This window comes from Aquila chrysaetos, chromosome 21, assembly GCF_900496995.4.
Source record: "Aquila chrysaetos chrysaetos chromosome 21, bAquChr1.4, whole genome shotgun sequence".
Classification (NCBI taxonomy): domain Eukaryota; kingdom Metazoa; phylum Chordata; class Aves; order Accipitriformes; family Accipitridae; genus Aquila; species Aquila chrysaetos.
Window position 1 is genome coordinate 9,106,453 of NC_044024.1, and position 27,072 is coordinate 9,133,524.

General features: G+C 41.3%; 1 protein-coding gene across 3 annotated transcripts; it reads right to left on the reverse strand.

Moving 5' to 3' along the window:
• Positions 1 to 228: 228 nt before the first annotated feature.
• On the reverse strand, positions 229 to 21,959 carry HPRT1 (hypoxanthine phosphoribosyltransferase 1). 3 transcript variants are annotated; one of them, XM_029996876.2, is made up of 9 exons: positions 21,811 to 21,959; positions 19,518 to 19,624; positions 17,849 to 18,032; positions 12,229 to 12,294; positions 11,202 to 11,219; positions 8,800 to 8,882; positions 6,459 to 6,505; positions 4,134 to 4,210; positions 229 to 3,509 (listed from the first exon to the last, which is right to left on the reverse strand). In XM_029996876.2, the coding sequence occupies exons 1-9, from the start codon at positions 21,835 to 21,837 to the stop codon at positions 3,462 to 3,464; spliced, it is 657 nt and encodes a 218-aa protein (XP_029852736.1). In that variant the 5' UTR covers positions 21,838 to 21,959; the 3' UTR covers positions 229 to 3,461. The 3 variants fall into 3 exon arrangements, with proteins under 3 accessions (XP_029852736.1, XP_029852735.1, XP_040974816.1); XM_029996875.2 differs by lacking the exon at positions 21,811 to 21,959 and adding an exon at positions 21,191 to 21,335; XM_041118882.1 differs by lacking the exons at positions 4,134 to 4,210; positions 21,811 to 21,959 and adding an exon at positions 21,191 to 21,348 and having other exon boundaries at positions 3,478 to 4,090.
• Between the last annotated feature and the right edge of the window lie 5,113 nt (positions 21,960 to 27,072).

Genomic DNA, 27,072 nt, shown 5'->3' on the forward strand with positions numbered 1-27,072 from the left:
AGGAAAAAAAAAAGGCCACTGTGATGTCTCATTTGCTTATAAAGGTACTTGCATACAGTTGAGATCTGATCTTGCAAGGTGCAACCTGAATGGGAATTAAAGGGAGTCAGACACAGCAGAAACAGTCCTTTAACGAATTGTGAGTAACCAGCTCCCTCTAAGTAGTGTCAGATCCTCACTGCTGGATTAGTGCATGCGTGACAGGATTTTTCAGAGCATAACAGACAATGAAACACCACCAACATTTAATGTCAGGATATACAATTACAAGGCAACTTACAAGATCCTCATTTGCCTCAATTTTCAATACCAGGATTCACTCCCCAAGTGAACTGCCAGCTCAGTTCACGTGAAGACTTTTCACTGTTATCTCTCAGCTCTTTCTAGAGCACTTTAGATTCACAGCAAGAAGAATAAACACTCCGAACCAGAGCTACACATTTGCGGTACCAACTCAGGCAGCTTCAGTGGTCTGCGGCAGGCGAGAATTATCAAAACGTACAGAAATGCCAGACGTCACAGGGTGAGACAGTATAGTAAAGCCTATAAATATTCAAAATTATTTTTCCAGCATACATTTGTGATTCATAAAATGTGGAACTATAATGAATTTCAAATGCCACATAAATGTTCAAAGACAAGATTTTCTCTGTGCTTTCATAATGCTTTAACAATGTATGTCTGGGTTGCACAAAGCTGGCATTTAACTTGCAAAGGTGTGACTAAAACCCCAGACTTTTAACCAAAATTACTGAATAAAAAGCAACAATTACATTTTCAACTTTTTTCAAGTGAGAATTTATCTTCCTGTAGTGCATGCACAGGTGCTGTAAAAGGCCGCAGTATGTGAGAACTGTTCTAGCAAGGGCAAGAGAGTGGATAACTTTTTCTCTGAACAGTTTTCATAGAGAGTAACAAAAGCTTTTGAACAAGGAATCCCTCTGGAGTGATAAACTTCATCTGACAAGCGCCTACATGAAGGAAGTGCAAAAAAATAAAAGTGCCTGTTCCCCAGCATTTGAAATGTGGGAACATTGAGTAAGATTTTGGTTTTTTTTTAAATAGTGACCTTTCCCATCAGACACAGGCAAGGTTTGTTAGAAGGCAGACCTGGGCCCCTGCAGCATCGCTCCTGGGGTCAGCGTAGCTCAAGAGTATCTTCCCAAACCTCTTCTGTGACTACACCACGTGCACATGTCCGTGCAGTTCCAACCCCTACCCCCAACGGACCAGTAATTTCCCCGCTTCAGCTACAGCGTGGAAGATAAACCCCTTGTTATGACTAACAACCTCTCCTCCCTTTCCCAAATCACAGCATTTGAATAACTCCCTTAACCAAGACAGGAAAACATTTCAGGATAGACTAATCAAGGGTTTAGTCCTAAAAGATACTGAACATCATCAATTCTCATTGTTTTCATGTGTAAATAGGTACTTTTAAGCCACCTCGCTAGTGTAATCTCTAGATGCCATGAATTTATTTTAAAACACATTGTGAAGTAGGAACTATTAAGAAGGTTGAAGAAAATGCCACTTTTTAAGATTAGACCTTAAGTTCAACCAGAAGTAATGAGAAGTTGAGTGGATGTAATAATTCTCGAGTGAGTTTATATTTTTCCACATTGCTTTTGTGTTCCCTCTTCTTGGAGATGCACCATATATTTTTGCAAGAAGTTGTCCCAGGGACAGTACAGGTTCTTGAAAAGGCATACACACAAATGTTATATAGAACATCAAGAAATACAATCAGTCTTTGTAGTGCATTTGGGAAAAAAGCTCTTTGGAACATTAACTATAACATTGCAAAAGTATAGTATAATCACAACCAGCGTTCTCATATTTGTTAGTGAGAATTTTGATTTACAAATAGATCTCCTACACATTGTGGTCATTCGAGCTAAATTACATTGTGTGAATTACTCATATTTTAGGTCTGCTACTAACCAGTACAGTTGTAACTGAGCACACCATGAACGGACAACAATGCGCAATACTTGGAAAAGTACAGAAACATGACTTATTTTCAAAACCACAGAAAAATCTTTCAAAACAGGCTGGCAAAAACTTTGTTATGTATTAAGCACTGAGCGGCGTTAAATCCAAGCATACACTGGAAGAATCCATGTGCAGAAGTAGAAGAACTGTGTAAGCTAAGGGACCAAAAAGCACGGCACAAGGACAAGGTGTGACATCGGCTGCCATGTGTAGAATTAAACTTGACACGAACAGAGGTGTTAATGAAACAAACCCAAATGATTACTTACAAAATGGTTGCAGCGTTTTTTTTTTCCCCCACGTGTATACGTTTAATGAACGTATCATCTCCACTCTTCATTTTTGCCAAAACAGAACAAAGGACAGTACCTAAACCATTGTCTCTGAAACCTAGTTTGGTTATAGAATATGCAAGTGTTTCAATATTTTCCCTCAGCATTTTATCATCTCTCTTGTAGATAGGATAATGTTAACCAAAAGCTCTACAAAGATAACAAATGTAGAGTCTGCCTTCACTGTCAGAAACACTTATGAAAAATATTACTGAGAAGAAAATTTCAAGAGCACTTTAATATACAGAATGAGTGGCATAGATGTATGGGGCTTATTTTAAAGAGACAGCCTTTATTTAAAGTACTTTGTTTTGTAGACCTTATAAAGTAAACATTACAATACTTTTTCACAAATATATTAAAATTGTTTAAATTTAAAGGCAATTCCATTGACTGATGGATATTTTTAAAGAAAAAAAAAATCTAACAGAAATAGGCAGCTCAACTAAAACTAGATCTTAAACATTCTGTTTTGTCATTCCATCTCCTTAAGAAAAAAAAAAAAAAAAAATGGTGAGAGAGAGAGAGAGAGAGAGAGACACACACATTTTTCACCCAGACTTCCTTTACAGCAATAAGGCAACTCCAGGAGATTTGAATGACCTCCTTGGAGATTACAGATACTGTAACTGGCTGCTCCTCATGCTTTATAACACCCAAAGGTGCAACTATCCATTAATCACAATCACATTTGTGCATTAAAATATAAAACTTAAATTACAGATTTTAAAAATATTACTAATAGACTTCCCTATCATAAAATGTTTTACATTTACAGTACTTGAACTATTTCAGTTCTGGGTTGATGAGGTTTAAGCAATTTACCACTGCAAGAGTTAGACTCTGGAGCTCACAAACAGCACAACCCAACCAGGGGCAGCAATAGTCGGTAGAGTCATAGTGCAAATCAAAATAAGGAGTGCAGAAATGCACTAGTTGTTTACATTTCTAAAATATAAATGAACAAGACGAGCTCTTGTATTGTACATGCAATAAATTATAGTAAGCATATGACAATGGGGCTGGGGCATTCTACAATTTTAGCTGGTGTACCAGAGTTGAAGCCTGTGAAAGATAGGACTCGGTAAACAAAACATTTCAAAGCTCTGTTGTCATAGCACTTGAACTATGCTTTCACGCTTTGTACTTCTGCTTCCCCGTCTCGCTGATCACACAGATATGCTGAAACAAAATAAAATAAAAAGCTCCTGTTAGAGAAGTAATGTAAGAGATCGATGGTTTACGTCTGTATTCAATAATGTGCTTCCGAAAAAAATACAAGCATGCTATACATGTTTCAGTACAAAAGAATCTTGTGATAATGTTTATGCAGAACGACTTAAGCCTTTTTTTGTCTAAAAATCTCAACATTGCCTTCTTTCTCCTCCCCCTAATTGTCCCACCCAATGTCTGCTGGGTCTAGTGAGACCCAGATGAAGAATTAATAACTTAGAATAAAAAGTGAACCCCTCTTAACTTCCAAGGTCTCTCTTCTCTTACATAACTAAGCAAATGCACTTATTTGTTGCAGACATCTGGTAAGATAAGAAACTTCACATTGTTTCAAAGTTGACAGGAGATGCGTAGCCTCCATTCTTCATGCAGCAAAGTAAATTTTAGTTTCGTAAGAGCTCCAAAACGCTGTCCCGCTGCTCTAGATTTTGCTCTCATCGTTGCATCACCAACAGAACATATTTGCACATGAGGCATGATTTACAGAGGAGGGAGAGTGATGTGAGGAGACTTCCCTTCCTTCCTCCTCCCTAGTTTTAAATGGACAAAAAACATACGGGAAAAATTACTTACGTTCAAATCTCTAAAGTATTCATTGTAATCTAGGGCGTATCCCACAACAAATTTGTCTGGCACTTCAAATCCAACAACTGAAAAAGACCGTAAGTCACCAGTATGTTAGAAAAGAACTTCCTAGAGTTAACTACACCTTTTTACAGAGGCAATCTGGAATTTTTAGGTATGTAGGCATCCTAACTAATTTTATTTCTTCCATTCAAGTGGAATCTTCCTTCCCTCAGATTAACATTTGAGCTATTTTAAAATTTTAACTTACTTTGTTGATTTAATTTATCAACTAAAGCAAAATTAAACAGATTCATTTATTGGTTCTCATGCAGCAGCATGGTGCTAGCATGAAGTCTGCAAGAAATTAATGGAAGCACTTAAATCTACAGACAGGGTATTATTATCAGAATGTAAAATTCCTTGAAAATTTCCTGCAACTTTGTAAATACATACAAGAAGAGCCAATACTTCCCAGTACTTCCTAGATGCTTGACGTGCCAGTGCAAAAGCAGTGGCACTGGTAAGCACAGCACAAGTCACCCTCACAGTATCATTCAAAAGGCGGCACCTCTGGGAGCTGGACCTGCGCCTCAGGTAGGGCTGCAGGAAGGGTACCCAAAGGCATATTGAGCAGGCAGGTTCAGTCGTCAGCTCCTTCAAAACTACAGATGTGCAAGTCCAACAGGACTTTCTGTGAAGGGCTAGGAGAGTGAGCACAGAATAACGTGAATATCAGAACTACAGTTACTGCAGGGAAACCAATCCTTCGTCTTTGAGAAACTGCCCAGATGGACTCCATTCTTGTGACTTGCAGGCAATGACCTGCTACGTAGGAATATACTATGACTGCTAAAGCACGTCTTAGATGCTGATTCCGTGGTGTAGAGAACAGCAAAGAGCAAAGAGCACTCTGTTCTTTATGGAGTCAATTGCAGGTTTCAGAAACAGATGGGGGGGGGGCGTTGTGTGTGTGTTTGGTTGTGGTTTTTTCCTCCCAGAGGAGCTGCCTAAGAAGAGGACATCAGCTATGCCACAGATTGTCTAAACAGCTCTAGCAGGACAGTTCACGGGTGGTCAGGTAGTATCAGTCCAACCTGTCCACACACACTATAAAATGACCAAAAAATATTGAACTATATAAAATACAAAAACTTCCAAAGGGCCTTCTCCCCTCACGCTAAAATGAAAGACTCTGAGCACAAGAAAGCTGTGCGTTTTTTCTCTCCCTGGCCACAATGAGGTTCTGTAAGGAAAATAGGGAGATAAATTGTACAATTAAGAGAAAAGGCTGTGTGCAGTTTTGGAAAAATTAAGGTGATGTTTAGCATCTACTCGGCCTCACAATACAGGGATAAAATGGAGGCCCAGCCATTACTGCCTTGTTATCTCTTCTTTCAGAACTCACGTGTCCTGCACTGAACAGGTTGTCTCTGTGGACAGATGGCAAAACAAGTCATCTGCTGCAAGATGCTCAAAAGGCAGACCATTAACCCAGCTAAGCCTATAATAAGATCTCAGGAATGAGGGGCATCCTTGACTGAGGGGAATGCCTCAATGAAGCTTTAAGGCATTGAAAAACTTCAGTTCCAGAACATTGTACAACCTTTGAAAGGAGGAGGAAGAGGATGCGATTCTGCTGCTAAATTCACTCCACTTCCATAGTGAAAGCACATGGTCCAGATTAACAGGAATTTAGCCTCTGAAACAAGGTTAAAACACACAGTCCTTCCCAAGGCAGGAGGAGCTGTCACTCTGGTACCACTGTCCGCTGTGGATGCTACTCCTTTCTTTATGGTCTTGGGACAGACAGGAGAACACAAGAAGGGAGTAATTCAGATGCCTAGACATAACCGGTTTTGTGCCAATTTAGGCATCTTATTACTCTAAACTTTTATCAGACCTGCTACCCTGTGTGGTCCTCCTACATTCCTGGGGACATCCAAACGGCATGAGATGGTTAGGTTTAGGCACCCGAATCACCAAAACTGGTAAAGGTGAATCCAGCAGATTCTGCTGACTAAAGCATTTGACTACATGCAAGCTGGGAGAATTTGCACACAAAAAGGGTGTAACCCAGACCAAAATATCAAAGTTTGCTTTTCATATAGTAACATGTTACAAAAAGTTAAGGAAAAAAAAAAGGATCAGACCAAATCCAGATTAAATCTGTCAAAATACATTCCAAATATTTAAATTCCCTAAATAAGAACAAAATCTATCAAGAATCATTAGTGAAAACTTATTTGGAACATCCTTGCACTTTGACCAAAGGGTACACAATACACTGACATGCTTTTAAAAATTAGTAACAGTTGTCAAAAAGTCACTTACAGTCTGGCCGATATCCCACACTTCGAGGAGTTCTTTTTACCAACAAACTGTCAAACAAAACCAATGTAAAACTGAAACATGAAAAAGCACTGGGTACAAATATATGAGACTGTTTTGATGACAGACAAGCTGAATTTGCCCTAAATGTGCATAACTGAAATCATAACTACACATATTTAAAACTATTATTTTATTTGCAGGTGCAGCTGATCATAATGACAAAATCAAAACTTCCTAGAATCATGAATGGTTTACAGCCTAAAGGATAACTAACAGGTCTACAAGAAAGAGGCTAGGAGATACTGAGCTGGATGGATTTTCATTGTGAAAAGTGACTTAATGGGGTTTTATGTGTGTTAGGAACTTCAGGCACAGTTTAGCTTATAGGTAAATAGGTGACGACTTGGTACCTGGCCAGACCAACTGAGCTCTTTTCAAAAGCATTAGTATTATGAAGCAAAAGTTCAGCTGCTTAAACGCAACCTCAATTGCACTTGCGCAACATGTCAACTGTTTTTCACTGGCACTACTAATTACCCTCATAAAGAAAATGTAATTGGTTCTGATTATCGGGTGATACAAAGCAGCTCCACTTTTCCTGAATTAATAGTCAGAGGTGTAAAAAGCATGGAGATATGGAGTTGGGGGTATTGTAGTAGAGAGAAATGCCGTGCTAGCTTAATTTGATTTGCTCATTATTCAGTTTAGCACTTCTACCTCTTAGAAGACAACCCCACAGGTCTGACATTTGTCTGTCTTTGAGATACAGAGACTTTGGGAGGAAAAGAAAAGGTGGTCAATGGCTGAATGTAAAGACAGAGGTCAGCATAACTCTGTGCATTAAGCACAGACCTCCTTCCCTCCTGGATCACCCCTGAAGGTAGGGATTAATTTGTCAGTCACAGTTTCAATTTTAGACAGTTTCTGAAACTTGTAGTTGTAAGAATTTTTGAGAATTGGTGTAGAATTTGATCAAAGAAACCCCAAATCATATTAGCATTAATTCATATCTCCCTGCTACAACTGCTTAATTGTCAGAGACAAAGAAAGTTTTGAGAAGAAAGAGGAGAGAGGGAAGTGAAGTAACCAAGAACATTACACTTAAGACTACCTAGAATGATCATGTTTACCTGCTCAGGTCTTTGGCAGACCCAAATTACTGCAACAGGTTTAAACAATAGCAAACTGGACTTTGCTCATACTATATTATATTCATGATGTACACTGCAATGTTAGGGCACTACTCAGTGGCAAATATTTAAAATCTGTTACACTTAGTCTGGCCAGGGAGAAATCCTCAACAACCTCACCTTCAGCAGGTCACCTCCAGATTATCAGCAAGAAGAGCTGTTCTCATACATCTAACAACTGCTTTGACATTGTTATGGCAACACAACTGATTAGATATTACACACAGCTCTGCTTTACCTCTAATCCCCAGCAATCATTATGCTTTTATTGTAAAATACACAACCATAGCATAGCAGCGCAAAAGATGCAATTTAAAAAGTAGGAAGAATGTTGATATTGGTTAATAACATAATGTTATCCTCAACATTTCTTGTTAGTTTTAAGTTATTTAATTATAAAATGTTTTGAAACTAATTGATTAAAGATGTAACTAAGTAGAAAAGCCTGGAAGAGCATATGGCTGGGTGACTCTCACATAATGACCTCTAAAGCTCAGCTGCACTATGCACACTGCACAAACAATAACGTTAGCGTGCAAACTAACTTAATTTTACAATTAAAGAAGAACTAAAACAAGGTCTCCATTGCACAGGTACCCCACTGCAGTATACTAAAGTTGCAGATAGCGCAAGAAGAAACAAACATGTTTGGATAGATACTACACGGATGTAAGTGACAACCACTGTTATTTTTTATCCCCTTCTCTAGTAAAAGTCTACACTTATGACTAAATTTGTGTTGAAAATACCTCTACCAACTTGAAAGGGTATTTTTTTTAAGCCCAAAAGACTTAAATTCTTCCATGTACTTCTAAACCTAACTTGGACTTCAGTGATAAAACCCCACAAATCTTACCATAATATGATAAGGCAAGAGAGGTACCAGGCACGCACAAGCTATCCCCTTCCGAAGCACCAAAATTCTTCCAGCAATAAGATCGGAAAGAGCGGTGTTTCCACCAGCCTTAACAAATGTATGTTCTCATAACAAGCAAAAGTGCTTTTGGAGTTTAAACAAATACTAAACTCCAACAGATCGCATCATATATGGAAATGTATTCTACACTTTTTTCTTTTTTTTTTTTTCTCCCCACACTGTGTGTCATTCTTAAGGTGAAATACAGCACAAATAATCATCATTAAAATTTTACCTGGCTACTTTCACCATCTTTGGATTGTATTGCTTAAGTAGAGACAGCAACGTTTTCATTGTTTTACCAGTATCAATTATATCCTGAAAATAAAAAACTCATGTAAGAAAGAATATTAAACACGTCAGAGTAACATTTTCAAGTTTCTACCACAGAAACTGCTCATCCGCAATAGCATGAAATTATGCCAAAATACTGTTCACAATCAAATATAGGTGACACGTAACACCATGTTGTGCTTACACAACTATGCTCAGTGAAGTGATCACGCACATCAACAATATAGTTCTTAACTGCTGTGGATAACTATGACTTTGAAAGCCGTTACGGAACTATGACCTTCTTGGCTCCTTTTGGATATTTTATGGCTTGTGCTCCTTGCAGCTAGGAGACAAACAATGTTTAATTCGAATATGAGAAGAGTAACATTAGTCTTGCTGTTGAGCTCAGTTAGAGAGACAGATGTGCATAACAGAAAGAAAAGTAAGATGCGAAAACAGGGAGAACAACCCATTACTGCAATTAAAGAAAAAGGAGTGTAATTTACATTGCATATCCAAGAAACAGCTGAAGTAATTGCCCTGGGAATACCTGGGTGCAGTTCTAAAGGCTATACTAAAACACACTGAAATGAATTTTGACACACCATTTTAATCCCATCCACTGGACATATAAGCAGAAAAAAGAATATATGGCTTACAACTGAAGCATCAGAAATGGACTCATTTAGACTGAAATAATCACATGATCTTTAGAGGGACAGTCCTTACCCTGGCCTGAAATCAAGTCTATTTGAAGTGAAGAAGGTAGATAACACAGAAGCAGCAATGTCCTGGTTTCAGCTTATTTTCCCATGACTCCCAATTAAAATAAAAATCAAACAAAAAACTCAACAGAGCACCCGTCAGCAATACCGTCTTCAACACTTAATGTTTTTAATCATAGTTATAAACTCAAGAAAAGTTAAAGATATACAGATATATAGATAAAAGTTGGCAAATAAACAGAAGTAGCTACTTTGATACTCTAAAATAAAAGTAGGACCTATTCCTGATTTTGTGTTGTGTGATTATCTGTTTACTGGAGGTGAATCTCCATTTTGTTCAGATTTTTTTGCACATTAAAGGGATGCTGTATAGAACAGCCTAGTGCTCTGGTGCACAAGATATTAAACCTACAACAAAATGTGCATTTTTGTTGTTTCACAGTTAAAACTGTGATCGGTAAAAGGGTTCATATTTGACAGCGTATAAGACAAGCCACTTGATAGATGATTCACTGAACAAAGGAGAAACTAACCTAGTTAGTTGTCTGGGACTTTAAAGACATACATTCATCTGAAATGGAGCAGATACATAATTAAACGCATCTGCCTATCTGAAGCAAAATATACTTCAAAGGACACCACTGGTCACACAGATGACTGCTGTATACATACTATTTTGGTAGGAGTTTTGGAACTGAATGTGCTTCCTGTGGAATAATATAACCTTCTCAAATTTAAAAAAAAAAAATAAGTACATAAAAAACACATTTTATGAGAGGAAACATCCTTCCCTTTGGCTGCTGAATCAGTTGCCATAGCTGTTTCTTTGCTTACAAACAAGCCATTTCCATTATTTGGAGCCTTAAGACATTATTAGATTGCACGTCCATTTTTCCTGTCTACTGCTGCTGCTTCCCTATCCTGAAATTGGCAGTCTTACTCAAGAACATCCTTTGTCAAAGCAACACTTACTGAACATAAGCAACACTGTCCATCAAGAGAGAGCTATAAAAGCAAGAATTAAGCAACCAGTACCTACTAGGAAATCAAACTGAGGTGTACTGTACCTGGTATCATCCAAAGAACCATGACAAGACAGAGGAATGGGAATTTAGCAATTGCAAAATGCTCACTAAAAATTAGCGTTCTCTATGTCAATATTTTCTCAACAAATTACACACAGGGACAATGGGCTTAGATCTCTTTTTCATGTATTTTAGGATATTCCTACTAGGAACTTCTTTCTACCCCTGCAGTTTAACTTCCTAGCTTGCTGTTATAAACCCAGAACAATAATATGCTTAATATCACTCTGTTCAGGCTGCTTTCTAAAATTAAAATAAAATAATAATAAAAAAAGACATTTTAAAATTGACAGAATCCCAGAAAACTGAAAGCAAATGCAAACAATTTTACATGGATATCTTCCTTGTTAAATTTGGCAGTTGAATGCAATTCGAGAATTCAAAATACAGATAATTTCAAATTCAGAGCCCACTTGCAAAATTCAAGCCTGGAATCAGAAGCTGGGAGCCTTGAAACCAGAAACTGTAGGTTTTCTGGCTTAAGAACAACTTCTATTAGAACTCTTCTCCCAGGCGCACATTAGAACTTCAAGGTGAAACATAATACTTACTTCTACGATCAAAACATTCTGGTGGGAAGAAAAAAGAAAAAAAAAAAAAAAGGAGAGAAATCCATTAATACCTACAGAATATGCCATTTCTTATATATCTTAACCTCTATAACTTATTAATTTTCATTGCAGTTAAATATTTGTACCACCATTTATGTATGTTTACGCATGTAACAGCAAATTCTATGTAGTTAACATTTCTGTTAACCAATTAGCTGGCAATGACATTCTCCTCAATGTCTCATGCTGAGTACAAAGTGGTCTTTAAATTATTTAGACTTTGAGAATTCTAGATATATGCAAGAGAGATCAAAACAGAGTCTACACAATTCGTATTCTTCTAAAGCAGAGTGTTATACTATAGAGACGTGTACAATTCTGTCATACCTACATCCTTTATATTGAACAGTTACATACATGCCTTAAAGATCACATATGTGTAAGGAGAAGGGGAAAGTAATGTGTTCTGACAGAGCAGGAGACACGGATGCTCTAACCCCAGATATCTGGCTCAGTGATCTCCATAGAGTCACTGGAGAAAAGCAGATTCCCAATTTACATTCTCCCATTTCCTTCTCTTCTCACTGCCTGTAACGGGACCCTCCTTTCCTAACCTGGGCTGCACATTTTACACGTCTCAACAGTATGAATTCCCATCACTACTTCACTGAAAGACCAATACAGCAAATAATATTGCCTCTCTCTTTTAAAGGTAGTTTGCAGACAAGCACCCCCACACGATTATTCTTCTCAGGCACTGCAGAAAAACAAATCTCCTAAAACTTTACTGATACTGAAGATGGCAAACAGGTTTTTCTTTGTTAAGTTCAGACTAAACCAATGGCTTTGGTGGGGCTTATCCACTCTCCTAGTATACACCGGCAAACATTTAAATGAAACTCCTCCGTTTTCATTTTTTAAAACTATATAATCTTCACATGCTAAAAGAGCAGCCTTAAAACCATGCAGGTATGTGGGTTCTTTAGCGGTATTGTTTGTTTGTTTTTAAACATATAAAGAGCCATACCTTTCCAGTCAAGGTTGAGAGGTCATCTCCACCAATGACTTTTATATCTCCAGTTGACTGATCATTCTAAGAAAGAGAAGGGTGAGCATTAGCATTACCAGAATCAAAATAATTTTTTCTTCCAGTAAATATCAAAACTGCGAAGTGCAAAACCAGTGAATGTTAATGCTTTCAGAAACACAGCACCAACAGCGTCTCTCCATAAACTAAGAAATTACAAGTGACCAAATTCAAAGATGGTATTTCAGATTAAAGATTGTTTGACAAGAGATCTGCATGAATGCAGGCACCATCTCTCATGTGTGACCATCGTATATACATATGTATCTAAAAAGATACAATTTGCTATGCATTCCCTACACATATGGAAATAAGACAAAAAGCACATCAGTTTCCAAGCTGCATGCTGCTATATAGCTGGTAATTTACATTTTAAACTTTAATGCTTTAGAAAGCCTTACTCTTTGAGTAAGAATAAGCAATCATAACAATAGCAAGAATAGCCAGCAAACAAGGCACAGATTAATATTTAGAAATATAAGCTACAAAAATAGCCAGAAAAGCTTATGTTTGCCTAGTTTACAACAAATATTGGTAACAAATCAAATTACTTCTTACAGTAACTCAACAGCAACATAGGTACACCATCACTACAACACAGCATTTTGCTTCAGTAAAACTAAACTTTGATACAAATGTAAATGAACTGTTATGTAAGAAAGTTAAAAACAGCTGCTAGGAGTGCTTCACAGATCTTTGCAGTTTATTTAAAGTCATTCAACTGACTTTAAACCTTGACAATGTCTCACAGGTCGTATTAGATGCAATATGCTTATTATTGTACTACTTACAGATGACAACATTATCCTACAATTTAATAATTTCAGTCAAAGGTTAACATTGGTTATCAAACTTTATTCTCATAGCTCCTTACCACATATCTTCCTTTCAGAAAAATGGTATTGTTTTGCTGCTGCACCTTGAAGCCCAAGTGTGCTGCACAACTACGCAGACACGCAGCAAAACAGCAGTTCCTTCCCAAAACCCAGAAATGACAGATGCAATAGAGAGGGGACCACAAGGGAACAGAGAGACAGCCACGTACAGCTTCCTGTTTTTACAGCCACATGAAGACAGATATTCGTGCTATATGAATTGTAGGCAAAAACTAAAAATGTTATCGTAAAAAAGAGGAAACAAATTATTTAGAGAGGCACACATGAAGTACACAATAAGTAACATTGGGATGATAGTAAAGAGAAAATGTATTAAAATCCTTTGGACAGTGGTGTCAAGAGTCTAGGATAAAGAAATGCTGACAGCTTTAGGCATGTAAAAGCAGATAAGAGTAACAGATACTTTCCTTTTAAGATTCCTATGACACAACATAAAATAAAGCCAAATACATTATTAGAAAAAGTTTCTTTTCAGTTTTACCCCATGTATTTTAAAGAAAACATTAGTTGGAGTTACACCACTCTGAAATTACACTGAAGGGCTGTGTTTCATTACTATTAACGAACATTCATTTTTGATAGTCAACTGTTTCAGTGCTTCCATAACAGTGCAAACAGTAACTAAACCGAACAGCATCAATGCCACTGTGTTAAAAAAGTCCCAAAACAAAGATGTCCAATGATTGCTGCTTGACCCAGTAGATATACACACTGCTACTGAATGCCTGAGATACTGGCTAGATCAACCACAAAAATGTGATTCAGTTAAGCACTGTATTCATAAAGCTAAAGGACATTTCCTGTGTTCAGCCTATCTTAAAATTATCTTAAATGACAGCTTCTTTAAGCTTTTCCTTGTTTATGTTACCGGATTTTCTCTTATCTGTTCCTACACTAATAGGTATTTCATCCTCCTTCCATGGAAGGATGTAAAAAAAAAAAAAAAATCATTCCTTACAAAACAACGATGGAGAAAGATGTTACAGGTATTTTGTTCCATTAAAATTATATGCACAGATGACAGATTCGTGCTGCTTGGCATATGCCTAAGATCAGGTTCCTGATGATCTGTTTGGCTACAAAGCAACACACTATATTCAAACAATAACAACACAAAACTGTAGGTTACTGTAAACCTTTGGATTATGCATATTAAAGTATGGTGATCAGCAGAGAAAAGACAATCTAACCTATAGAAACTTTCCTGCTCCTTCCCACCAAAAACCATACAAATTGCTACACTTTTTAATGCAAACCATAAATCTTCATTGGCATATAAACCTGCATTCCTATGCAGGTACTGAGTTCGTGAGCAATTAAAGGATAAAAAAAAACAGTTAAAGAATTTCTGACACTGGTTTTAACCAGATTTCCATTGGAAAGAACTTTGTTTAATAATTAAGCAATGTTTTAATTATCTTCAGGAGCATTATTTCTGATTTCAGTACTGTTAAGACTTTAATGCTTTGTGGTTTAACACATAAGAGTTTTACTGTTTAGATCTGTTTTAACTGCCTCCCCATTGTCACTGCTGGAAAACAATAATGCTTTACAAGATCCTAACTCCTGGCTCAAATGACTTCAAGATCACTTTTTAAAAAGGCATTTTAAGTTCCTTACAGTATTTGCTCTAAGGCTTGGTTAACAGAGATCTTTCAGAATGCTGCCATGACCAGCCTACCCAGAGTTTACCATGTACTCCACTGAAAACCCCTATTTTCCCAAGTGACAGTGCAACACATCCATTGTCTTTTGGCTGCCCTTCATGACTACAAAAGCAACATTTGCTCATTTCCAAGTTTAAATGCAGGAGACTGGTGAAAAGCCATTCTTCTTGTAGCACAAACAAAATAAACTGTTTGTCAAGAATACTGAGATCTGGCTCTGTTCACCAACACTATCTTTCCATTTCTTAACAGCTTGCCAGATCATTAAAATTCATCTGTAAGGACTCGGAAAGCTGGAGTTACGAGCAAAGTTTAATCGCAGCTTGATCACGTCAGTATTCTTAGAGAATTATTTTTGGGTGCAGAACAGTACGAACTTTGCATTGCAACACAAAAAACAACCCATATGCTTGTAAATATTAAATGATCGGTCTGAAACAAGAACAGAACCTCAATTACATCAATTTCAGAACCATTACACAAGTTCAGCTGCTTTGTTTATGCAGCCACGGTATTTTTAACATCTTTCATCCAGTCTGTAAAGGCAGGCAGCATGATCTAGTAATCTCATCCAAAGACAGCAACAAGAGAGCTAGCTCCACTTTCGACTGTCCATTACAGTTTGTGATGGTTTTCACATCACTAAACGCAGTAAAGCATCAAAATCCATCTAGTAAAGCACAGATAAAAACTACAGAGCAGATTTAGCATGCTGACACTATTAATGATGGAAGACCTAGTCAATCTGTTACGTACATGTTCATGTTAAGACAATCTTATCCACTCTATCAAATTACGCAATCTAAAGGACGTGAGTCTGGATATTAATTACCACCTAAGAGAGTCCACAGCAATGAAATGCTTGTAAATACTGTAGTGGAAGCATCAGGTAACAGGAGCTCCTCACTTATCTAGAACAAGAAAACATTCTTTTATAGAATTGGCTGACAAAACCAAGAACCCTGAAGCCAACACCTCAAGTAAAACATTCTGCTCAGACAGCTTTCTGTCTAAATTTCTCCACTTTTGTCTTCATCTACTCGTTTTTACTACAAAAACAGGCTTTTAATTTCCATAAAACTTATTTTGCTGCTCACTCCCCTATTAATATCAAGGCACTATAGTTGTGGGGAGTAATAAGCAAAAGCAACTGTAGTAAAGAAACAAACCAAAGCATGCCTAACACACCAGTATGAGCAAAGAAAACAAACATACAATAAGGCAGCCTTGCTTCTTAACAGAGGGGTTTTTTCAGGTGTTTCAAACCATTTCTCCAATAGTTTTTTCCAAGTTACATCAGGAAGTGGAGAGAGTGAAAGGGTGCAGTCTTTGTATTGTTTTTTAAACAAGCCAAGTAAGTTATTGGAAGTGTTCCTTGAAGAAAACAGAAGATACACAATTTATTTCCTCACAAAAAAGAAGGTGGGAGTCATCGTTTCCCATTCTTTAACATATTATCCTGTAATAGAGACACTCAGCTTTCTGTTGTGGCTTTTACAGGCAGAACATACAGGCATGTGGTAGCTTAGTGGTTAAGCGGACCGGCATCAGGAGCCCGAATCTTTTTGGGGGGAGGGAGCAGAAGGAAAGGGTGTCAAACAGCTCTCACCCACTGATCTAAATATGGTGCACAAGCACAGAGAGTGCCTTGTGAGATACAACCAAAGGCTGGCACGAACCTTTCTGCCCAGCCATGCCTTCTCATTGAAGAGCATAGCTAAATTACTGCCTCGCGTTCAGCAAATGAACGTGGTTTCCAGGTAACCCCTGGACGGCCAGCCGTGTCTATGCCTCGGGCAGCCAGGGCTGCTTGTCCTGCAAACGGACTTGACCGAAGTCCCACGCAGTTCTGGGCTTCGCTGTGAAATGATAACAGACCACTCAACAGCAATCATAAATTTATCAAGTTCTTCGACAGTCCAAACTAAGTCTGCAAATAACTCCATCTCTGGTTTCACAGTTTAATGAAATGAAGGATGACGCTGAGTTTCCAATTTAGTAATCTCTATTTTTTTCTACTGTAATAGGCACTCGTCTACAACTGTGACAAGTAGCCTATACTGCTGACCTGAATGCAAAGTTGCTGAGACAAAACTAACAGCATAACCTTACAAAACAATTTATTCAAACACTCTAAACTGAAACCAAAAAAATTAATTCCTTCCATGCTACAGATGGTCTTATGGAACAAATCATAAATACCATCCTGAAAACCTGAGACTAGGCTGTCGGTAAGTCAGGAAGCATACAATACTAACATACATCTGCTTCTTCCTTTGACCTGCACAACATAACCTCATGCTTCCTTCTATAAAACTTACACTTTACCGCATGTTACCGAATGTTCAATTTCCCTATAAAGTTAAACCCTTGTGTTCAGAATGAAAATAAATTATTTTCCAAACATGTAAACCCAAGGCAACCTGTGCCTAGTCTTGAAAAGGTAGTGCCATATTCAGTGGACACTAATCATAAATCTAGGTTTATGAATCTAGTATTTCCTCAAGGCCAAATACAACTAATTTTGTTCATTGTTTGGTTGCGCCAAACAACAGATGAGATAGGGAACTCGGGTATAACAGTTTTTGCAGCTTTCAAGTCTTCCTGTGCAATGAATGATGTCTAAGCCACATAAAAATTCCTAGAATTAAATTTTTGTAACCACAGTTGCAGGAGAATCCTCTGTATTATTCCAGAGCCACAGCTTTAGAGATGGGGTAGTGGGCAGAGAGGAAATTGTTTAACCAGTAAAGGACATGGAAAGGGTCTCTGCTCTACATAAGGATTTTACCAGGCTGCGGAGATACCAAGGTCTAAAAGAAAACAGATTATATAGTAAGGTAGAGAAAGCGTAAATTAGCTTGTGACTCTTATTTCCCTAAATTATTTGTTTAATATTAGCACATTCTAGCAGTAACAATATTAAGCCACCTCTGTTAATAATTTGAAGTTAGTCAAATTTATACAAAAATTGCACAGTACTGCAGAGATACTTACACAATAACTCTTCAACCTAATGAAGTCGACAGTCATGGGAATAGATTTGTCACTGTTTCTGTTCAGTGCTTTGATGTAGTCTAATAAATCAGCAAAAAATTTATAGCCACCCTTGAGTACACAGAGTGCTACAATGTGGTGTCCTCCCATGCCCTTCATAATTTCTCGTGCCAGTCTCTCCGTCCTATACAAAACCAAGAAAGAGTTTAGCTGTCATAACACATTTCATTTGCTTACTATAGCAGCAGCATTTTATACTGCTAAGAGTAGCAAACACATGCATCAAACTTGGAAACACATTTTGCTCAGACACATTTGCCTACCACTTCAGTCACTTTTACACGTTATTGGTCAACAAAGTTTTGCTTTTCAAGGTTAATCTACAAGTAGCACTGCCAAATGCCTTTGTTTTCATACGTCACACTCAGCCAAAGCAAATCTTAACACCCTGAAGCTGTTTCACTGTCAGATATGCGACATGAAGGTGTGTTTTCTCCTTCCAAAGACAGGTTCAGCTTCCATGCAAAGAGCAACATAAGCTAACACAACGAAAAAGGCAGTAGCCCTCACTAACTGAGGAGCAAGAAACTTCTCAAACTGTAAACTAAAGAGTTTATTTGCCAAGCTAGAATGCCAGAAATTTGTCCTAACTGCAAAATACAATAGCAATGAAGCAGAACAAGAGAACACTGCACCGTTTTTCTGCAATCATTGTTTCTAAATTTATTTTAGAAAGCATGGTATGTATTTATTGTGTGCCAGCTGACAGCAGGTTTCTCAGAGAAAGCCTACCATTATAAACTTTACGTCAATTACTTAATGACATGTACTTTGTCCAATTTTTTCTTCCGTATGGAATTCCAATGCAAAGTTTTTACAATATTTAAAAAAAACTAATTTATAGGAATGTTTATTATATCTAATCAAACAGGACCACGTAAAATCTAGATGCATTTCTATTCACAGGATCTCCAGGAAGATCCACCCAGCACCACTCTTACACGGTGTGTGTCTCCAGCAACTGCTTCACTGAATTTGTTGTTCGTTCTCTTAAAGAGAATTAGCAACTATCAAACACAAAGTAAAACAAAAATGCCTTATAGGCTTATGCACCCATTTCTGATCACACGAGGTAAAACTTCCACAGAACATTACAGATTTCAGCAACCACAAAAGTGACAGATTGATATTTGCAGAGGCTAATGTCTTTCCCAGAAGGTCAGAGAAAGTTGGATATTACTTATCTACCATACGAACATGAGAAAGTCTAAGATTATGTGATTAATAATGTAGTGGTATTAATATCCTAAGGATATTCAAGAGACTATAATTGTTTTCAGACTGAACTGGCACAACAAATAACATCTTCTAATTCGGTTTTAAGAAGGTAAAACATCAATTAAACACTGGAAAGAAAGTTGTACATTGCTACATACCACAAAATTTTGCTTGAGAATTATGACAAATTTCCAAACAATAGCATAACTGCAAATGTACAAACTCTTTGAAGCCAAACAAGAAAGAGTTAATTAGCACTTGTACTTCTTAGCCTCTAATTAAATGTAATCTATTTAGACAGTCACCAGGCAGCAAAACTATCACTGGAAGATCGTTTATTCCAGCGTCATGGAATCAGCTGGAGCAGTGTACTGTCTGAAGTCAAACAAACCTGTCCATGATGAGCCCATGAGGAATATAGACTTTTTCCAAATCATCTGCATAATGTTTAGGTATGCAGAACAAGTCCAGGTCGTAACCTTGTTCATCATCGCCAATCTGAAAAGGAAATAAGGTGAAATTTCTACAAAGCCTTATAGAAAGTCTATGGTGAGAAACTGCAAGTCCTTTGCTTTATTCAGTAAACTATCAAAACCATCGTGCTCATCAGGATCACCGTACTTTCCCTCTCTATAAAAACATTAATCACACTGAACACAGTGTAAAGTGTAATCTAACAGAACCTACAGTTCACAGGAGTTGCTTGAAATACCGCGAGCTGTTGTGCAACACAACGTGGGGAAAAAATTAAGTCCTAACAACATTCTCCTACATTGGAGAGCAGGAAAATTAAGCTACTACACCTCAATGAATCTCTTTATTCCATTAAAAAAATAAACCAGGAGCTTTTTAACACCTTTGATTTTCCTAGTGTAACACAAAACCTGCATTTACAAGTAAGCAAGCTAAGGTTTTGACATGGACATCTTCCAAATCTCCACAACACCAAATCACAACAAAACACACGAGCCAGTTTTCAGGACAGGACAAGACAGCTACATGAGCAGGACAAGTTATGCTGCTGTGAAGCAAGCTTTCTCAGACCACCATCTGCAAACCGTGCAGGTTCAAGATCTTTCAGAATCTGAAATGAAAGCCCTACTTCAGCAACCTCATCCGCACGGGCAAATTCCCTGTATGAAACAGCCTGCAATACTAGCAAGTGTATATTAATTAGGACAAAGGATTAGCATATGTATATAATTATACCAAACGCTGCTGAGGTTCAGGGCATATTGTCACAACAGCATCAAAAATAGCCTTCCCCGAACCTTAACCCTGCTGCAACTTGAAAATGACTGTGTTTTTTTTAATTACTTCACTCTCTGGTTATGCAGGTGAACGCTATTACATGTAAAATGAAGTTATGAATTTCAGAGGGAAAATCGAAGCTTCTTACTGACAGCTCACCAGAGCAGGCATTTTAAGTATCCATTTTGGCTACCGCTGCCCTTGCGGGACACAATCTTATTTTGGTGCCCAAGGAAGCACTTACCTGGCCTGTGATTGGCCAACTGTTTACACGTTTTTTTTGTCGTGTAACCCCTAATGAGTCTTTCACGTGGGGTATTGTGGGGTATTCATGGGTATTTTACCCTCCCATCCAAAACAGACCCTGTTTGAGCTACCCACGCACCCGGCCCAGGCACCGAGTCCCTGATCAGGGTCCCTCCGATCGGGAGCAGGCTGTTATTTTAAGCAGTAAGACAGGCCCCTCCCAAAACACATGGTATTTTCCTGTGGTTCAGACCCATCGTTCTATCTAGCGCGTCTACTAGACCTTCCTTGCTGCATCTGGTAGGGAATGGGCCGTTCCTACAGACTTTATCAGGTTTTGTACTGACTGCAGGGATTTACAGTCGCAACCTTGCGGCCGGCACAGCCCTCAGCCAGAAGACACCACGTGTATTTCATGAGCACCCGGCACTGGCTTTCAAAAAATAATAAAAATGAATACGTAAGAGCCCTAGCACATACGGCAACGATGCAAAAAAAAAAAAAAAACATCCCCAGCACGCTCTTCCTCCAAAAACACATCCTAACTTAAACGTTTAAGCGACTTACACCGCACTCCCGGCTCTCGCTAACGAACCCGTGCCTCCCCAGCACGCTACCAAAAGCAACAGGAATAGGAAGTTGTGCCGCGCCGGGCTGCTGTCTGGTGGGAAGTTGTCCCACCTTCATTTCTGAGGCGGCAACTCCGGCTCTCCCCGCCGTCCTCCCGGTTTAAATCCTCCCCAGACGCCACCCGTGACCGCGAACCCACCCCCGCGCTGCCCGGCCGGCGGGAGGGAGAGAGAGAGGCAGAAAGGGACGGAGGGGGCACAGCGGACCCGCCGCCGCTCGGGGGAAGGGAAAGCGCCTGGCCCGGGGGGCAGGGGACGGAGCCCCGGGCCCGGCGCCGGGAGGCCGGGGCTTCCCTCAAGGTGACTCCGCGGGGCGGCGGCTCCCGCCGCTCGGGGACACCCCCCCCCCCGCCCCGCTCCCTCACAGATCACCAGGTTTTGGGGGGGGGGGGGAGGGGGCAGGCGGGACCTCCCCCTCCCCTCAGCCGGCGAGGCAGGGCGGGAGACATCCCCTCAGGCGCCCGGCAGCCCCCGGCCCGGCGCGGCGGCAGCGGACAGGCTTCCCCCTCGGGAGGGGGGGGGGGGGGAGGCCGCGGCGGCGCCGGGGGCCGCACTCACCACGATGCAGGGGCTGGGGGTCGCCATGGAGCGGGGCGGCCCGCCGGCGGCGGCTGCGGGCGGCGAGGAGGAGCGGCGGCGGCAGCAGCGGCGGCGGCGGGCGGCGAGGAGCGGGGAGGCGCCGCGCTCCGCAGCGGCCCCGGCGCCGCCTCCGCGCCTTTCGCGCTCCCCGCCCTCAACATGGCCGCGGCGCCGCCGCCCTCTCCGGTGGCCAGAGGCCTGCACCGGCCCCGGCCCGGCGCGGGGGGAGGGGGACGGGGACGGGGATGGGGCGGCCCCGCCGGCAGCCGCCTTCCCGTAGGCGCGGAGAGCCGCCCTCCGCCCCGCCGGCACCGCTGTGCCGGAGGTACGGGACGGTGCCCGCCCGGCGCGGGTCCCCTCTCCTGGCGGGGGCCGTCCCCACGCCACCCCGGGTGCCGTTCCCTCGCTAGGGCTGTCCCCGTCCCGGCAGGGGTGCGGGTGTCCCCCGGGCTGTCCCCCGTCCCTGGGTCGTCGGAGTTGATCTTCCCCTGCCCGACACGGTGTGGGGATGTCCCCTGTCCCCTCGTGTCTCCCTGAGAGAAGATCACTCCTACCCCCAGGGGGGAACAGGGTGTGTAATTGCTGTCATTCCGAAACCAAGGGCAGGGGATGCTTTTCCCTCGGGTGTTCGCGTCCTTGGAGGGGCTCCACAGACGGAGGGACACCCCCCAGCGCGACGGGAACGCTCCTCTCCGGCCAGCTGTGGCCCAGGCTCCTCTCCTCCATCGCCAAGGAAGGCCTGTCCGCCGTGGCTTCGCACGCCTTGAAGGAGGAAAGGAAAGGGGCTGCCGGCATCGCTTCGGGTCTTCCTGCGGATCACGGGATTTGGTGGAGCCTCGTTCTCCCCAGGCGTAGGAAATCCAGCCCCCCACACCGCCACAGGCAGCTGATGGTGTGGGGAGAATACACCCAAAAACCCATCAGACCGGCACACACCTGGGTACTGGGGTGCTGGGGCACGGCCAGCCCTCAGGCAGGGCAGGGTCGCCTGCCTTCACCTCCACACGCTAAGGACGCCGGCAGCTTTGTGTCAGGACAATTGTGATTGATAGCCAAATCTCATGCTTCAGGGCTCCGGTTGATTGCTCGCAGGGGTCGGGTCCCTGCGTGCGTAACTGAATATATTGTGGGATTTTTCTCGTCTGTTTTCCGTTGCAGCATTAACGTGGTCACAGCTAGCAACCGACCATCGCTCTGACGTGGTGCAGGGAACCCTTTGCAGATGCTGCTCCACATCTGACAGCGCAGGGAACTGATTTAAAAGTAGGACTTGGTTGGTAATAACTGTGCCTTTTCAATAGGCAAAGAAAGTGACAGGTACCGCCTTCCCAAGCACAAATGATAAGGGATCCCCTGCACCCCTGTCACCTCCCTGCACGGGGTGGATAGAAGATGCACTTTCCATTTGGTGTAAGATAAGGCTGAACTGTGCCTGCTGTCCGTATCTTTAGTTGTCTGAAGGAAAAATTTCATCTTGAGGTAAAATAGTCAGAAAGCACGGAAATGCCTGGATAGCTCCAGTGGTCTCAAATGGGGAAGAAAAAACCCTAGTGTCAACTTTTCCTGTAGGTCTGGACTTAAGGACAATACAGCAGTGCAAATGGAAATTAATGGTTTCTTATATTCCACAATTAGGTATCAGCTGAAGACTTTCCCCTTCTTTCTCTGAGGGGTGGAGACCAAGTTTTATTTTATGCTGCATAAATACTTGGTGTCAAGAAAAGGATAATGATTCTTAAAAATAACTTTATTCATAAAGAGCTGTAGCAATCAGCTCCTGATAACACATCTAACATTATTACTGTCGGCTCAGAAAACACGATGAAATAAATTTAAGCATCCCCCTGTATGAAACAACCAATTTAAGCAAATTTTAGCTAAGCAAATGGGCACAATCTCTAACAAATGTGGTATTGTTGCAACTAGGTGTTCAGCTACAGTTTGGGCGGGTTAACTCTGGAGTGGGAGGAAGGAGCCTTTATCAAATTGCCTAGAGCAGCAGAATGAAATACGCCCTGCAGCTAACTAATATCAGGAACATGTCATAGCTGGCCTATTTCCAGAAGGCTGGGAAGAACAGCAGCTGCCCTGTCAAGTTCAGGGAGAGCCTGACATTATTGGGCAGCGGGCAATATCTGTCAAAAGGCTATGCAACCGCAGAAGTGTTTCAGGCTCTGATTTTATTTTAGTTACTGAAGACATTTCTCGTTAATGACCGATATCAATGTCTGCCATTAAAAGTAGCATCCAACGGCACCTTTCTGATGGCATGCAAAAGTTGTAGGCTTGACTTCTGTGCGATTTCTCCCCAACGGGCAAAAGCATTAGTCCTGTTTCGCCCTTCTGGGTGAGCAATTTCTTTGTTCCTCCTGCCAACCAGCACATTCCTAGATCCAAAGCATTCCTGGATCTGCTGGCACCCCGTTATGGAGGGAAGAACAGATTTACAAAAGCAGAAATATTTGCTGATATTACAGGAAGTAGGTTAGCTGAGATCAGCAACAGATTTAGTAGATGGCCAGTTTTGTTCTTGCGGGTACAGGGGCCACTGAGGTTTGCAGAGCAGGGTGAAGGAAGGGGGTTCAGAGGTATCTGGGAGCTGCACATTTTCTGGCTAGGTGATGCATAAGGTGGGAGAGCCAATCTTCTGATTTTTTCTCTGGTATGCACAGCTTTTTAGAAGGCAAAATAATTTAATAAATATGTTTTGTCTCTGAGTAGATTCCTGATTTCGTGATTATTTTGTCCTCTGTTGCCAGTCAGGCAAGACATATCTCAGTGCCCAGGCCCAGTGAACCATGGCCTGTGTGAGCACCAGTTGTATGTAACTTTATTAACAGACTTTTAAAAACCTTGATTGGTAACCACATGCCCCCAGTGGCAGGATACCTGGAGACAGTAATCGAGTATTTGTCATTTGGAAACACTTGAAATAGTGTGCTCCGAGTCAGATCTTCAGGTCACCGCCCATTCACCAATCCCTCTCTTCCCCCCCATTTTTTCCTCCCAGCTTTGCCATTGCTGCTGGGTGACAGACAGGGAATTAGCCAAATTTATCTGCTGTTTTTTTCACAAGACAAGCCTCCTAAAAAAGCAAAGAGCACAACGAATTTTCAGCAGATTAACAACTGAGACCAGCAGGACTCCCTTGTGACCAGAAATTAGTCTGTGTAGACAGAATGGGAAAAAAATGGAGAATTCAAGGCATATTAACCCAGTCCTGAGACGATCACCAACATTTTTAATCAAGAGAAAAATCAAAAAGGAATATCTCGTTAGATGATACATAGAGCATTCACCAAAATATGAATTTAGCATGCAAGCATCCCATCTTCCTCATGGCTACAGAGAAATCCCTCCACTCTGACTAGTAATTTGAATAGCCTAAAATTATTTTTCTAGCCTAATGTTTCAAATGGGAGAGGAAGCCAGATGTACCAAAACATTTTAAAAGAGACACACCCTTCCTAAGAAATAGGGAATAGATGTTGTTTGTTGCAAAATACCTTTTTAAGTAATGTTATTCCTGTTCTCCGCTTTTGCAGAAATTAGTCATCAAACTGATTCTCAGTGGTGACACTCTCCAGGGATTTTGGAAAGTGGTGTCTATCTACTTACTTGTTTCAAGACTGGGACTTCCTGGATGATGAGAGTTTACCACGGTTTCTCTTCCTGCTCAGCTAATAAATAACAATTTACTTATCAAAATGAAAATAAGCAAATCCTCTGACCAGATGCACTCCTCTGGAGCTGTAGGTAACTTCCTTTTTCACATACATCTTTGCCTCTGTCAACCTTTGTAGGAAAAAGGCTTTCACATTCTAGGTGGGGGGGTTGGAGGAATTACAGACATTTTGCTCTTTATTCAGTAGTGCAAGGAATGGTCACTGACACAAGAATTACACAATTACTACAAAACACTCAGTGTTGGCTTACCACAAAATGCCAACCATCCTCAGAAATGCCGTCCTGGATTGCTGCAGACAACACCGCCCTTTGGGCTGGTATTTATGGCATTTATCGGCTTTCGTTTGCAGACATCCGTTAAGAATTATGCCAGTGGTCCTGGTTCAGCAGGACCAGACATGCGACGGCGTCTGTCACAACACAGCGGAGAGGCTGGCGCTTGGCACTACGCATACCTAAAGACACACCGAAGTCCTGCCCGTCGGGATTTACTGAGTGCCAGCGTGCTGCCAAGGTCCAGCTAGCCTAAGGGCCTGCAGAAATTTAAACAAGGATTATCTTAAAATGGCAGAAAACAAGCAGAGGCAGATCCCGTCACTGAAGCAGAGCCGCTGGCACGGGCTCAGTGCTGCTGGACCTGAAGCACAACCCCGCGCCGTTGCGGCTTCAAGCCCTTGGAGGCACCCAAGACTCCCAAGACTCCCGGTAGCCCGAGCCCCGCTGCCGTGATCGAGCACCTGGGGTGCCCACCTTTCCCCCAACGGCTCTGACGTCTGGGCTTGCTCCTCTTCCCGCTCTCCGGGGAACTTGCTCCCTGGGCATGGGAGAGATGTGAGAAGTGGCTTGGAGGGGGAGGAAGGCACACCTGAAATCTGGAGACCTGCCCAAAGGACATTGTTTTTGTTTGAACCTGTCCTGACGCAAAGGTTGAAGCCTGAGCAATGTAACTACCAGGAAGATATTTTTCTTTTTTTTTTTTTTTTTTTTTTGTTTGTTTGAAACAGCTGTTTTTCAAGCTCAGCGTGACTCACTGAATAACGCAGCCTGATGGAGTTGCTGACTTTTCATGCAGCAAAAGGTAAAAAACCAGGAGGGTTTTTTTGCCATGACAATAGCTCTGTGCTTGCTGCAGAGCAGCCTTCAAAGCTGTTACGCTAACCATTCGCTGCAGGTGCGTGCAGCATCCCTGCTGCCACACGAGGGGAACCACCAGCGTTTATCAGGGACGTTGTCACGTGGCACCGAAAACCCTGTGCGCAAGGACACCGTAAAGCCCGGGCTGACCTCCTTTTACTCCTCCCACCCATCTCCTTTGACCGCATGCATTGCTCTTCTCACAGTGAAGAGGTCACCTGAGGTCCCCAGCAATCCCTTGCAAATGCAAAGCAGAACGAAGAGCAGGGCCAAGACCAGTTATGAAAATCAGATTCCTTCCTTCAGTGTGCAGCAAGCATTACTGAGAGGTACGTTTTCTCCGTGCCAGTAAGAAGGAAAACTCTTCTGCTCCCCTCATTCAGCAGCACTTGCATCAACAAGGTACCTGGGTGACCCAGA

Bases quoted from the DNA above. Each gene is read 5' to 3' on its own strand.
- HPRT1 (XM_029996875.2), bottom strand. From the start codon at position 21,310: ATGAAGGTGGGACAACTTCCCACCAGACAGCAGCCCGGCGCGGCACAA. The intron at 4,211-6,458 runs GTAAGTGACTTT...GGTCTTTTTCAG, and splicing joins TGTGGGATATCGGCCAGACT to TTGTTGGATTTGAAGTGCCA. The intron at 3,510-4,133 runs GTAAGTAATTTT...ATTTTGTTTCAG, and splicing joins AATACTTTAGAGATTTGAAC to CATATCTGTGTGATCAGCGA.